This window comes from Rhinopithecus bieti, unplaced genomic scaffold (genome assembly GCF_001698545.2).
Source record: "Rhinopithecus bieti isolate Rb0 unplaced genomic scaffold, ASM169854v2 scaffold_83527, whole genome shotgun sequence".
NCBI classification, from domain to species: Eukaryota; Metazoa; Chordata; class Mammalia; order Primates; family Cercopithecidae; genus Rhinopithecus; species Rhinopithecus bieti.
The window spans coordinates 427,821-441,180 of NW_016837625.1; the positions used below are offsets into that span (position 1 = coordinate 427,821).

General features: G+C 54.2%; 1 protein-coding gene across 3 annotated transcripts in view; it reads left to right on the forward strand.

Moving 5' to 3' along the window:
* IQSEC1 (IQ motif and Sec7 domain ArfGEF 1) overlaps positions 1 to 13,360 on the forward strand; it is a 176,658-nt gene that overhangs the window by 11,793 nt on the left and 151,505 nt on the right. For all 3 annotated transcript variants that reach the window (XM_017865852.1, XM_017865849.1, XM_017865851.1), the window contains exon 2: positions 12,298 to 12,342. In XM_017865852.1, the coding sequence (XP_017721341.1) occupies positions 12,298 to 12,342 (45 nt within the window). The remainder of the gene's footprint in view (positions 1 to 12,297; positions 12,343 to 13,360) is intronic.

The window sequence follows — 13,360 nt, forward strand, 5'->3', positions numbered from 1 at the left end:
CCTCCCTCCCTCCCTCCCTCCCTTCCTTCCTTCCTTCTTTCATATTTTAGAGACAGGGTCTTGCTCTGTCACCCAGGCTGGAGTATAGTGGCCCAATCTCAGCTCACTGGAGCCTTGAACTCCTGGGCTTGGGTGAGCCTCCCACCTCAGCCTCACAAGTAGTTGGACACAGGCACCCACCACCACACTGGCTAATTTTTTTTTTTATATTTTTTTGTAGAGACTGGGTTTTGCCATGTTGTCCAGGCTGGTCTTGAACTCCTGGGGTTCCTCCTGCCTCAGCTTCCTGAAGTGCTGGGATTCCAGGCATGAGCCCCCATGCTGCCTCTCTCACATCACCCAGAGGGTGCCCCCGTGCCAGGCCTGTGCTGCGTAGGCAGGGGGTGATAGGAAAAGCTGGAGGTGGTCTGATGGGGAGGCTGAGGCAGCTGCTGAAGCAGAGATGCCCAGGGTGCCCACAAAGATTCAGCCCAAGGCTGGGAAGAAGCAGGGGAGAACAGGGCATCAAAGGCATGGTAGACCATGGTGCCCAGTAGTCTGGCCTGGGGGTCTGATGGGTGGCACCGCTATTGCTGAGATGGGCCCCTGGGATGGGGCCTGCTGGTGTAAGGAGAGCCCTATGGGACACCCAGGGAGGAGCCCAGGAGCACTGAGCTCCTTGTGTCTGAAGGTCAGGGGTGGAAGGAGGTCAGACTCAGGACGGTGACCTTAGTGGCCCCAAAGAGTGGAGGGAGCCCAGGAAGAGATGGCTACCCCAGGAGAGGCTGTGTCAGAGGCTGGCACCATCCTCACTCTCATGCCCTGGTAAGGGCACTACCCCTCCATCCACCTCCTGCACCCCAGGGCTCAGCCCACCCACCTGGCTGAGGGCAGCGCTCTCCGCTGCTGGCCAAGGCTACCAGCCACCCCATGAGCCGAGGGCATCCAAGGCCTGCCGCCCTGCTGCAGCTCTCTGCCGGGAAAATGCTCTGTGTCCCAAGTGGAGACAGATGCATGGGGAATAGTGCATGCCGTGACAGCATCTTGCGCCCTTGAAATAGAAGCCCGCACGCTCAGACCGAGCTTTCCAGCTCCTCCCTCTCATGCATGGCGGGGGATGGGAGGCAGGTTGGGCTCTTTTTATCCAGAAACCAACATACCCTTGAACCCACAGGCTGGGGGTGGGTTCTGCTTCCAGGGCCCCACTAAGGCTTCAGGTCCCCTGCAGCTGCCCTCCAGGTCCTCCCCTGGATGGTGCTAACTGGCCACAAAGAGGGCCCTTACCTGCTGTGTAACTTCAGAGAACCCCTTTACCTCTGTGAACCCCAGCTTGCTCCTCTGCGAGGTGGGAAAGATAACAACCCCTACCCCCAAGGATGTTTGGAAGGACAGAGGTCATATACCAGGCACACAGTGGCACTCAGCCCATCGTGGCCTAGCCTTTATTGGCTTCTCCTAACCTTCATGCCCCTGTGGGGTTTGCGTGGAAGTCCCCAGCCCAGCGTCTGGCCCACAGGGGTTTCAAAATTACTATTTTTTTTTTTCTTTCTTTTCTTTTTTTTTTTGAGACAGTCTCCCTCTGTCGCCCAGGCTGGAGTGCAGTGGCACCATCTCAGCTCACTGCAACCTCCACCCACCGGGTTCAAGCAATTCTCATACCTCAGCCTCCTAAGTAGCTGGGATTATAGTTACCCGCCACCACTCCCGGCTATTTTTTGTATTTTTTGTTGAGACGGGGTTTCACCATCTTGGCCAGGCTAGTCTTGAACTCCTGACCTCAAGTGATCTGCCTGCCTTGGCCTCCCGAAGTATGGGGGATTAAGGTGTGAGCCACTGTGCCAGGCCTGAAAATGTTGTTTCTTAATCAGAAGGATGTGTGAGTTAAAGCCTGAGCTGTTTTGTCACCTGCTGTCTGTGCTCCTGACCCTCAGTTGCACGGAGCCTGGGGACAGATTTTCCTTTCATGTGGTTGCTGAGTGCAGGCATGGGATGGCGGAGTAGGTAAGGAGAGCCCTAAAACAGCAGGGAGTTTTCCAGACTCAGGCGGGCTGAACTTCTGGGCAGGGTCGTTTGGCAGGATGGAGGAGCTTTGGAGGCCAACCCTGTGACAATCACCTCACTGTGCCCAGTGGTAGGGCTCCCAGGCCCACAGGCAGGGTGTCTGGAGTCCCATCCTAGCCTAACCTTTGCCCACTGTGTGACCCTGTGCCAGGCACTTCTCCTGTCTGTGCTCAGCCACCTAAGACCAGGCCTGGGGACACTGGGGTATTGCCCGCCGCTCACTGGAAGAGCCCGTGTGCATGTGCCTGCTTGCACATGTGTGTGTGTAGTGTCTGCATTGTATGGGCTAAGAGTGTGTCTTGTGTGTGTGCTTGTCTGGCCATGTGAGGGCAGCATGGCTCTGAGGGTATGTTGTGGGTTGGAGGGCTGTCCTGTAGACCCTCCATTGGGCATGGAAAAGTCTACAGGGCCAAGATTGGCCTGGGGCCTCCACTGTACCCAGCAAGTGTACGCTGTGCTCCCCACCACTGTTTTAGGTCAGGGGCTCAGGTCTGGGAGGGCGGCTGTGAAGCAGAGGCCACCTCCATCCCCTGACTGTGTCTTCAGTCCACATGGGCAGCTGTGCCTGAGACTGAACGGCCAGAAAGGGAGTTTAAGAGTGTATTGTTGTTGGGGGAAGGCAGGAGCACATTGTGGTCAAGATAAGGCCTCTGTGTAAGGAACAAGAGACTAGGGGAACATGTATGCATTGCAAGTCTTGAACTCCTGCATACTGCCCATCTCTGTGTGAGTATGTGTCTGCTTGTGTTCACATAAGGAAATCTTGTAAGGGGGCCCAGGAGATGGGGCTCTGTGTAAGGAGTAAGAGACCAGCGGAGCGTGTATGCATTACAGGTGTGCATTGTGTGCCTGGGAGCCTGGTGGATATGGAACGTTTAGGAGGGAGACCTTCCACATGACAACTTTTGTGTTTTTGTTTTGAACCATGAGTATACATTAGCGATTTTAAAATGAAATTTTAAAAATGTGTAAGTTGCTAGGTCTGGGGTGAATTGGGTTGCTTTCTGAATATCCTAAGGACCTCCAGTGGAAGGACACCCTCAGAGAACGCTCGTCTCAGCAAATCCTCCATCCTGAGGTTGGGAGGGCCCAGAATGTTCTTCCTGGTTGGAGATCAGCCACCTGAGCTGACTGTGGGTGGTGCAGGACTCTAGAGCAGGGAGCAGGGGACAGAGCCCACAGGCTCAGGTCAGGAGCTAAGTGGAGCCACTTATCTGCGGAGGAGGCTTGGGGAGGTCTCCGCCTTTTGGAGCCTCAGTTTCCTCATCTGTAAAATGGGAATAAGAAACTCAAGCTTCCCAGGGCAGCTTGAGGATTAAATGAGGTCCTGTCAGCACCTGAAGGGTCTGACACCCGAAGGAGGTGAGGCTGAAAACCCAGGAAGGACCCCTCAGAAAGGCCAGGTGGACCCCAGAGGGTTTGCTGGAAGCTGTATTTGCCCTGTAGATGGGGTGGTGCCAGATAGTTCTTTCAGGGCAAGGAGTTGAGGTTGGGAGTGCTCAACTCCAAAGATTGCAGGTACACCCCTCCCCCAAGCCTGTACTAGACTAAGGTTTCTCTCTGCTTCTTGCCCGTCAGTGAATTGGGCCTAGAATGAATAGGACTTGGCAGCAGTCCTGGACTCGGGACCAAAGGACACTGATGCACAGGCTTGGTCAGGCTCCAGGCCACATGGTGAGGCCTTGGTCCCACCCGGACAAGCCCAGGAGAAATTGGACATGCCCTGACCCGAGACACTCATGACTCGTGCTGCTGCCTTAAGAAGAGAGTCCTTAGTGGAGCCTTTGGGGGTCACAGAAGAAGCTGGGATGGTGGTTGGGGGGACATCTCAGTGGTGCTACTTGGCAGGTGTGACAGTCCAGGTGGGCCTCTCTATGAAAGCCAAGCCTTCGTTCCTGCAGTAGATGCCTGGCCTGGCCTACCTGGACCTGGATCGTGCACCCTAGGGCTGCTCTGCCAGGATGTTCCGAGGTCACTCTGCACGCTTTTGTCCTTGCTGGCCCCTTGCACAGCATGTACTCCCTCTGTGACCTTGGCTCAGTGGTCGCCTCTTCCTCGAGGCAGCTCTGGACCAGGTTAGTGGGGGTAGCCCCCTGCTTCCCACCCTACCCATCCACTGTCTCCTGGTATTACTTTCTGGATCTCTTGAGGTTATATTGTTTGTGTATTTTGCCTGTGTCCCTGCCCTGCGTGGGTGGTGAAGGCATCTGTCCTATTCAGTCTTTGAGTTATGCCTCTGATCATGGCTAGGTGCCTCCGTTTTCACATCTGTAAAGTGGCAAGGAGAATATCTCGTGTCACAGGGTGGTTGTGAGCATGAAATGAATTAGTACTAAGCTCTTAGACCTTAAAGTGGGGGCTGTGTGGAGACTAGGTTGAATGAAGCGTCGTTTCAAAGTGGCCTGAGACTCTCCTTGCCAAAGTTAGTAACTGCTTCTCTAGACAAACTCCTCATGACACTGATGGGGAAACTCAGGCCCAGACAGGTCTCACCCCAGGGCTTCTGCCTGGCTACCCTGGGCTCTCCGTCCAGGAAGACCTCACTGAGACCCCCGTCTGCTCCCACAAGAGGGAGTGTTCCAGACACAGGCGGGCTGAGCTCCTGGGCAGGGCAGTTTGGCAGGATGGAGGGGTGTGGAGGCCAACCCTGGGACAATCGCCTCACTGTGCCCAGTGATGGGGCCCCAGGCCCACAGGCAGGGCGGTCTGTGGCCCAGAGCCAGGACAGGAGGCTGGCAGTGGGTGGACAGGAGCCTTCTGTGGCCTTCTCAGAGCTTGGGATGCCTGGGCAGGACAGGGGGCATGAACCAGTGTAGCAACCCCTCAGGCCAGTTTATGAGGTGCCTCCAGCCGTCAGCTCCTGGGAGCCTCGCTGTAACCTCTGATCAGCCCGTTTTACAAATGAGGAAACTGAGGCTCAGACAGGGTCATGTGGCTTTTGAGGCCTGCACTGGGAAGCCCAACAGGGTCCGTCTGACCCAAGTGCCCCACCGTGGCTCCTGGGGTCCCACCGTGTGACACTGGCAAACAGCCTCACCCCTCGGGGATCATGGAATGAGACCACAAGGTGACCCAGTGGCTTTCCTGGGCTCAAGTCCAGAGGCCACCTCTTCACTTCTCTGCGCCTCAGCCTCAGGAAGCCCAGAGAGGAGGGATGACTGCATTCCGTCCCTGAGCTCAAGGGGCACAGTGAGCCTGGGAGACCTGGCATCGCTGTTAGGCTCCCTTCTCTCTGGCAACATGGTGGGGTGGCAGGGAGGCCAGGAATGCAGACCCAGCGTGCTTTTGTTCACTTCATCTGTGACACAACTCATAGCCTGGCTGTGGACACCAATGGCTGACATGTAAACCACAGGGCCAGGGCCTGGTGTGTGGGGGACAGGGTAGAAGGGTGCCCACTGCTTCCTCCCTTGCCCTCGCTTCTGCCCCAAACAGAGAAACTTCTGGAGCCCTAAGAATGATCCAGCACTCACAGTCAGTTGCTGGTAGGAGTGTGTTGGTGCCACCACTGGGTGGATATCCGGGTGTACCCAGAGCCCAAAAAACATCCCTCCTGTGCCCCAGCCATGCCAGGAATTGGTCCTAAAGGATAGACTGTGGCTGTGCACAGAAACCCTATTGAAGCCACTGCCTTGTTTACCAGGACCAACGCGAGAGAGACAGCCAAGCTCAACACCCACCATGGGCAGGGGAGTGCCTGCCAGGCTCCACCAGCTTTCCATGGGGCGAGGGGAGGAATGCTTCCAGACCCAGAAACACACTCAAGAGACGGTGCGAAGTGGGGGAAAGTGTTTCACAGAGTGGAGCGTATTTTTGTGAAACTAAAACATATCTACATCCAGACACAGGCACAGCCAGAAAATCTCCTCAAATATTAACACTGGGGTATCCCCAGGGAGTTGGAATGGTGGATAATTTTATTTTTCTTGTTGTGCTTCACTGTTATTTTCTAAAGTTAGTACAGTGAATATATGCAATTTATTTAGTAAGAGGGAGGGGGACTGTGGAACAGAGAAGTCTGTGGCCTCCCCACCCCTTTGGAAACTGAGGCAAATTACTCATACAACCCCTTCTGGGGCCTGTAGCAGTCTGAAGTGTCCCTTCCTCGAGCCCCTCCCGGGTCATGCCCTCACCCGAAACCACACACCCAGCCCACTTGCCGGTTGCCCCTGGCGAACCCAGTCATGGCAGCTGCCGGGGCTGTGAGCTGACTCCCAGAGTCTCCCTTCTCCCCGTGGTCCCTGCCTTCTTTCCCTTTTCCTCCCATTCCCTCTCAGGAACACACAAGATCGTCATCTGGCTGAGACAACTCAGAGCTGCCTTTGGCCACCTGGACCCCACCCTGAGGCCCGGATCCAGGTGTTCCTTCCAGAAAGCACAGGATGTTCTGGAAGAATTCTTAAGGCAGCAAATGGGTTCTTTTAAAACGGCAGAACTGTCTAAGCTTGGGAGGCTCGAGGGGATTCACTGATTCTGCGTTAGGTCTGGGAGCTTCTGAAGCAGATGGTACACATAGATGCTCCAGCAAGGATGACGTGCAGGTGGCAGAGAAGCTCATGGAAGGATGGGTAGCAGCATCCCCACAGGGAAACGAGGTTAAAACCACAGCCAGCCCCCTCTCTTCCTTTCTCCATCATGGTGGTGTGTGCTTGACTCTGCTCCTCGCCATGTCTTCCCACAAGACTTTCAGGAGTAAGTGATTCCTGGCCAAGAAAATAAAGCAAAATCGTCCCATTCCCCCGTGGATTTGGATGAAAACTGGTAATAAAATCAGGCACAACTCCAAAAGGAGACATTGGAGAAGAACCAAGCTGGGTCTATAAAGAATTACACTTGAGGTGGCACACATATTGGTGCTATCTCAGGGTCACAATCATGTTGCCAAATCAAGCTGAAAATGTCACCACTATCTGGAGAGTTGGACATGTTTTATTGGGAATGTATTTTTTCTCTCTGAATATGTTATGAACGCGTTGGTTGGCTGTGTTCAGTAATAAATATGTGAGAACTTTCATTTAAAAAATAAACAGACATGGCACCGTGTACGTCTGTCTGAATGGCTAACATAGAAAGGGACAACGTGAAATGCCAGGTGGGCTGCGGGGAAACTGGATCACTCACCTGTTGCCGGTGGGAGTGTGGTACAGCCATGCTGGAAAATGGTTTGGCAGTTTCTTTTAAAACTCATCATAAACACACCATATGACCTACCAGCTGGGCTCTTGGGCGTTTCTTCCAGAGAATGAAGACTTGCGTCTACACAAACACCGGTCCAAGAACACTTGCGGCAGTCCTAGTCATAACAGCCCCCAAACCGGAAACTGCCCAGATGCCCTCAGCAGGTGAAGGGTTAAATACACTGTCCCAGCCATGCTGGGGAGCACTGCTCAGCAGAGAGGCAGAGCGGACCCTCCACACCCAAGTGTGACTGAATGCAGAGGGCATGGGGCTGAGTGCAGAAAGCCAGTCTTAAAAAGTGGCACACTGGATGATTCCATTTGTGTGGCACTTGAGAGATGAAAATACGATGGGGATGGAGAAGAGATGGGCAGTTGCCAGGGATGAGGGCTGGTGGGAAGAGGCAAGGGGTCTATGGAGGGTGCCCAGGGAGCCTGGTGAGGAGACGGCCCTGTGCTGGATCATCGTGGGGGCCACACAGAGCTGGGGGAGTGGGAATCACAGGAACATGCAGGCGTGTGTAACTGGTGAAATCCCCATAGGCCCAGTGGGCTGTGGCTTTCCTAGCATCGATGGTGTACTGCAGGTGTGCAAGATGTTATCTCTGGGAAAGGCTAGGGGAGGGTCACACAGGATCTTGTACTTTTTATTTGGAACTTTCTGTACATCTATGGTTATTTCAAAATAAGCAGTTTTTTTTTTTTTTAAAGCCCTAGGTGCAGGAACTTGGTCTGCATTAGGGCTTAAGCGTCCATATTTCTTAAAAGCACCGCAGGGTGTTTACCCTACAGCCAGGATAGAAACACTGACCACTTCCTCATTTAGCAGAGGGAAACTGAGGCAGGGAGGGAGGTTTCCAAGGCCACGCAAGTGCTGTGCAAGAAAGGGGATGACCACCAGTTCCAGCTGAGCCTGAGGCCTGGGCTTCTGCTGCTCCAGGCTGGTGCTGGAGACTGAACGTGAGGCAGACTGTTTGGTTTTTGTCTTTGTGTTAATTGATATTGAATTATTATCTATGTACAGAAAAATACACACTTTATCAGCATATGGCTTGTAGAATTGTCACAAACTGAACACACTCATGTAACCAGCACCCGACCTCAGATCCCTGTGGTGCCCCTGCCAGTCACAGCCCATTCTCCAGGGGCCCTCTCCTGACTTTGTGCAGCACAGAGCCAGCACTTTTTCCTGCTCTTGAACTTTGCATCAATAGTTGGGTGCTGTTCAGAAGCAGTGCCAGGGTGTAGGCCTGGGGCAACCAGTTGGTTCTGAAAAGGGAAAGGAAGCAGCCTCCCCAGGAGGCTGTGAAGTGGGGCTGGGGACAGAGTGGGAGGGGGGCCTCACTCAACATTGCTGGAAAGGGCTGCTTGTCTCTGAGCCAGAGGCGAAAGATGGAGGAGGGACTGGACCCCTGCCCAGCTGACTGGCAGCTCTGTGTCCATGAGCCTGGACCAGGATCCCCCAAAGATCCTGGGGGTGACGCAGGGGAAGCGACGCAGCTCCAGCAGGTGGACAGAGCTCTGGACCTGGGGCTGGCAAACCTTTAGGGAAACTGGGTACCACTGAGCTCGTTGCTGTACCTCCCTGAGCCCCAGTGCCCTCATATATAAAATGAGACTCATATATTTATATATATAACAAATATCTATTAACATAGAGGTAATGTGTTAAAAAATATGTGTGCATGTTATTATAACATTTATATTTTGTTTGTATGTTGTTGGTATCACACATGAATATATGTAATATAATACAATATAAGGTATATTGAATATCATACAAATCTTTTGAGTCCTGTCCTAGTCAGAGCTAGCTTTTATGGAATGCTGACTCTGTTCTTGGCACTGTTTTAAGCCTTTTAAATGTATTAACCTGTTTAATCTTCCCAAAACATTACAGATGAAAAAACTAAAATGGGGCACAGAGAGGTTAGTTAACTTGCCCAAGGGCACTCAACTAGTAGGTGGCACAGCTGGGATTTGAACCCTGGCCCTCTTGGCTCTAGAACTCATGTGTTAACCTTTAAGCTCTTACATCTCAATATACACTAGTCTATGTAGTGATAATAACGATGTATCTCAAATATGCATGCAATGGCGTTTTCTGGTTTGCAAAGCCCTTTTACTTTATGGGCACTGTCTCATTTCTCAACAGCTCTGGGAGGTGGGCGCTATTATTGCTATTCCCAGGGCACACACCAGTTGGGGTTGGTTCCAAATTCAGGTGTGCTGGGCTGAGGGTCTCTCTGGGGACCCTGTGCACCCTCACTCTGGGCCTTTTTTACTGGGGCCTGGTCCTGGCCTGTGCACTGCTGTGCTGAGTGATGAAGAAGGACGGCAGGGAGAACAAGGCCTCAGTCTTGGCTGGACAAGGCTGCAGACAACTTGGACCCAACAGGGCGGTTGACAGAGGGAGGATCTCCATTCAGAGCCACTCCTAGCTATACTGTCTTGGAGGGGCGGGGCACCAAGGCAGCTGGTGGGAGGAACTGCTGAGTGTTCCAGGCCACAGAGGATTTCCCGGGGTGGGGAGTGGGGGCAGGGACACAGGTGGGGAGAAGTGGAGAGGGCAGGCAGGGGCCACTGCCTACTGTGGGGTTCAGCACTGAGCCACAGCAGGCCTGCGGGGCACGTTGCATCCATCTGACAGTTTCCTGTCTTCACATGCGGACTTCAGCGACCGTACTCTCTGGTTGGAGAGAGAGTATTGCACACAGCTCAATTCCTTGGACCCATGTACCACAGCATGTAGGGTGTAACTGTACCTCTGTTGCGTGGCTCAATGAGTTAATACCTGTGAAGTGTTAACACTCCTGCCACTTATTAACTGCTCAAAAAATATTTGCTATTATTAAGGAAGTCAGAGAGAGGAGAAGAAAGAAAGGAAAGGAGGGAGACAGGAAAGGAAGAAGGAAGAAAGGAGTCTGCTGAGGGAGGGTGCAAGGTAGACAGAGAAAGGGGTTTACATTTGAGCAGGGTTTTGAAGGGTGAATAGGAGTTTGTGTCTGGATAAGGAGGCAGAGAATGGAATGGTGTTCTGTGTGTGGGGTCTCCCTGAGCCATACCTCAGCCTCTGTGAAGTGGGAGCATGATTCCATGCACCTCATAAGGTTAATGCAAGGGTTGGATGAGGAAGTGTGTGGGAAGAACACATAGCCCAAGCTGGGCTCCCTGCAGTAGGTGAAGATATTGCTATGTTTGTCATGATGTGGCCAGAGTGAGATCAGAGCTGGAGAGTTGAATCTCTGTGGCTGTGGCAGGGCAGCCCTGGGCCTGGGAACAGTAGGCTCTGCCTGTGGGGCCCAGGAACCTGGTGCCATTTTGCGGTATCTTTGTCGCATTGTATTGTTATCATCTCATGTGGCTGGTGTGCAGCTGAGTGGCCAGGCTGGGGGATGGAGGGCTGGGTCCTCTTGTCCAGATCCAGGACTCCCTGAAGCCCAAAATTCCTTACCATACCCAGTGTGGGTTCTGGCACTGGAAGGAAGGGAAGGCCTGCTTGCCACCCCGCTAGCTCTCCCTCCTATAAAACCTGTTGCCCATCCCAGATTGGGCACAGGACTGTGACCAGTCCAGGAAGTGAGCTCATGGCTTCCTGGCACTGCCCCTCATGTCTTCTTTTCTTCATGAGTTTTGGCAAGGCATGACTGGCACACAGGTAGAGCTGCTAAGCCCACCATGTGTGGCCCTGGGTGGGTTCTGGCTCAAGGGGAGAGGGGTGCCACCTGCGGCCTCTTATGCTGGGGCTGGAGAAGAAGGAGGCATTGCGCTATGGACGCTCCCACCCTTATGGACGCTCACGTCCCTAAGGGATGGCGTGTGGAGCAGGGCCTGGCATTGGGGATTCGAATCTGCTGAACATGGGATCCCAGTGGCTATGATGGTAGCTAGGCAGAAAGTAGCAGAATCACAGGCCAGCATGGGACATGGGAAGGAAGGTCAGCCTCCTTCCAGGAGTGTGTCCAGCAGGGCTCTTGTACAAGAGCAAGTAGGGAAACGGAGGCTAAAGCTGGGATGACCCATGGCAGGCACCCAGCATGGGCCCAGAATGTCAGACCCCACTGTGGCCAAACGTAGGCCCAGGCCTGGCCTGTGCCGTGGGCTTCTAAGGCCTCAGGAGAAGCGTGTGAGGCAGCGATGGGGGGGTGTGGGTGCCCCATGCAGGAAGGCAGGTGGCATTGGAGGAGAGGGTATTCCAAGGGCATGGTCTCTAGGAATGAGTTCTGTGTCATAGCTGAGGCGCCCCAGGTGGGCAGGTACAGGCAGTGTTGCTGGGATGGGGTCCCCAGCCTCTAGGAAAGCATCACCCCATGCCCTGAAGATGTAGAAGGTGGGGTGTGCTGCCAGGCAAAGCAGGGACAGTCCTTTCAGATGCATTAGTTGCCCCTGTGAGAGAGATCTGCTTTTCCTACTCCCATTTTACACATGAGGAAACTGAGGCAGAGAGAGGTGAGGGGACAGGCACCAAGTCCATGGCTAGTCATGGTTGGAGGTGGGATGTGATCCTGGTTGGGCTGGCTCCAGGCCCACACCCCATAGCACAGACCGAACTTGGTCAAAGGCAGGAGGCAGGACCCAGGCTCCTGGGCCCAGATCCAAAGCTGGACACTGAGTCTCTGGGCAGGAAATCAGGGCTCCAGGGCCCCTGGGCTCGTGGCATGGAGGCTGGGTGGGCCCAAACCCATGGGTCTGCTGAGATTCCTGGTGCAGGGCTCTTTGGGGAAGGAGCATGGTGGCTCAGGTCAAACATACCCGAGGTTAAGTCTGGGGCAGCCAGAGAGGACCTTTAACCCTGCTCACTGTGCTTCCTCTCCTTGAGCCTCAGTTTCCCCATCTGAACAGGGGGCAGTGGGACTTGACATTGCCGTGGGCTAGAGACAAGGCAGCTTCTCCATTGACCCAGCAGGGGGAAGGAAAGCACATGGTTTCTTGCATGTGGGGCAGACACTCCTCCCAGGGCTGCTCAGTTGCCCCAGGACCTGTCCTGGGACCACCTGCTGGGGCCTGAGTGGACATGGCCCCCAAGGGGTTTGCTGTGTGTAGGACCACAAGTAACCCTGTCTCGCTTTTGCCACCTCAGGAGCTCCCTGGACACCGGAAGCAGCCTCTCAACTGACCGCTACAGGTACTGTCTTGCCGTCCACCCCAGCCTGCCCCAGGATCTCCTTAGGTCCCCACTGTCCATCTGCACCCAGAGGCGGGCCTCTAGGAGCCCATCAGGGGAAATTAGCTCCACCATTTGGCCCTGAAATTCCCCCAAGGACCACAGTACTACTGACATGTCCCCTGAGAGCTGCTACAGCTTGGAGTGGTTTCCCCTCAAATCAAGGTCCCCCCAAAGAGCATGACTGCAGTCCAAGTTCCTACCCCAAAGACCAGAGCTCAGCGGAAGGCCCCTCGGAGGATCAGGCTGCAGCTGATAGTTCCTCTGAGATCCAAGGCTGGTGGGTCTCCCGAGGACCAGCCTGCAGCCGGCAGTTCCCATGACGACCAAGGCTGCAGCCCAGGGGAGAAGCCTGACGGTTTCTATTGGTGTGCAGCTGCGCTTGGTGGGAGCCAGGGTGTCTGAGGGTCTCTGCTTCTGTGTGCTTTGTATCTTGATGTCTTCCAAAAAGAGCGTTTTCTGTTTTCACACACGCACACACACACAAAATACTGGAGACTGCGCCTAGAGGAAAGCTCCCTGGATTGGATGTCAGCAGATCCTTGTTCCAGTCTCATGGGCAAGAAAGACAAGTGACAGGCAGCCTGTCCTGGCAGTGGGGGTGACTTAGAGGGCTGTGTTCGGTGCATCGATGTGAACTGGGGAGGAGGGGACATCTGTACTGCGTTGTAGAGGTGACTAGAAGTTGACTGGTCCCCTGTTTGGGGTGGGAAACAAGTGGTCCTGGAAGGGAGGACCCTGTGTGGGGACCTGTGCAGGGTGGATGTGGCCGGGGCATAGAGAGGGAGGAGGGGAGTTGAGGGAGGTTTGGGAGGGAGCTTCGTCCTGCTAAAGAGCTTGGCTTCTGTGAGAGGGGGTTTTTGAACAAGCCCAAAAGGAGACTCACAAGGTAGTAGGCCCTGTCCTTGGAGGCAGCAACCAAGGACTGGGCCCCACATGTCAGGGTTGCAGCAGATGCTATACAGAAAGGAGATGTCAG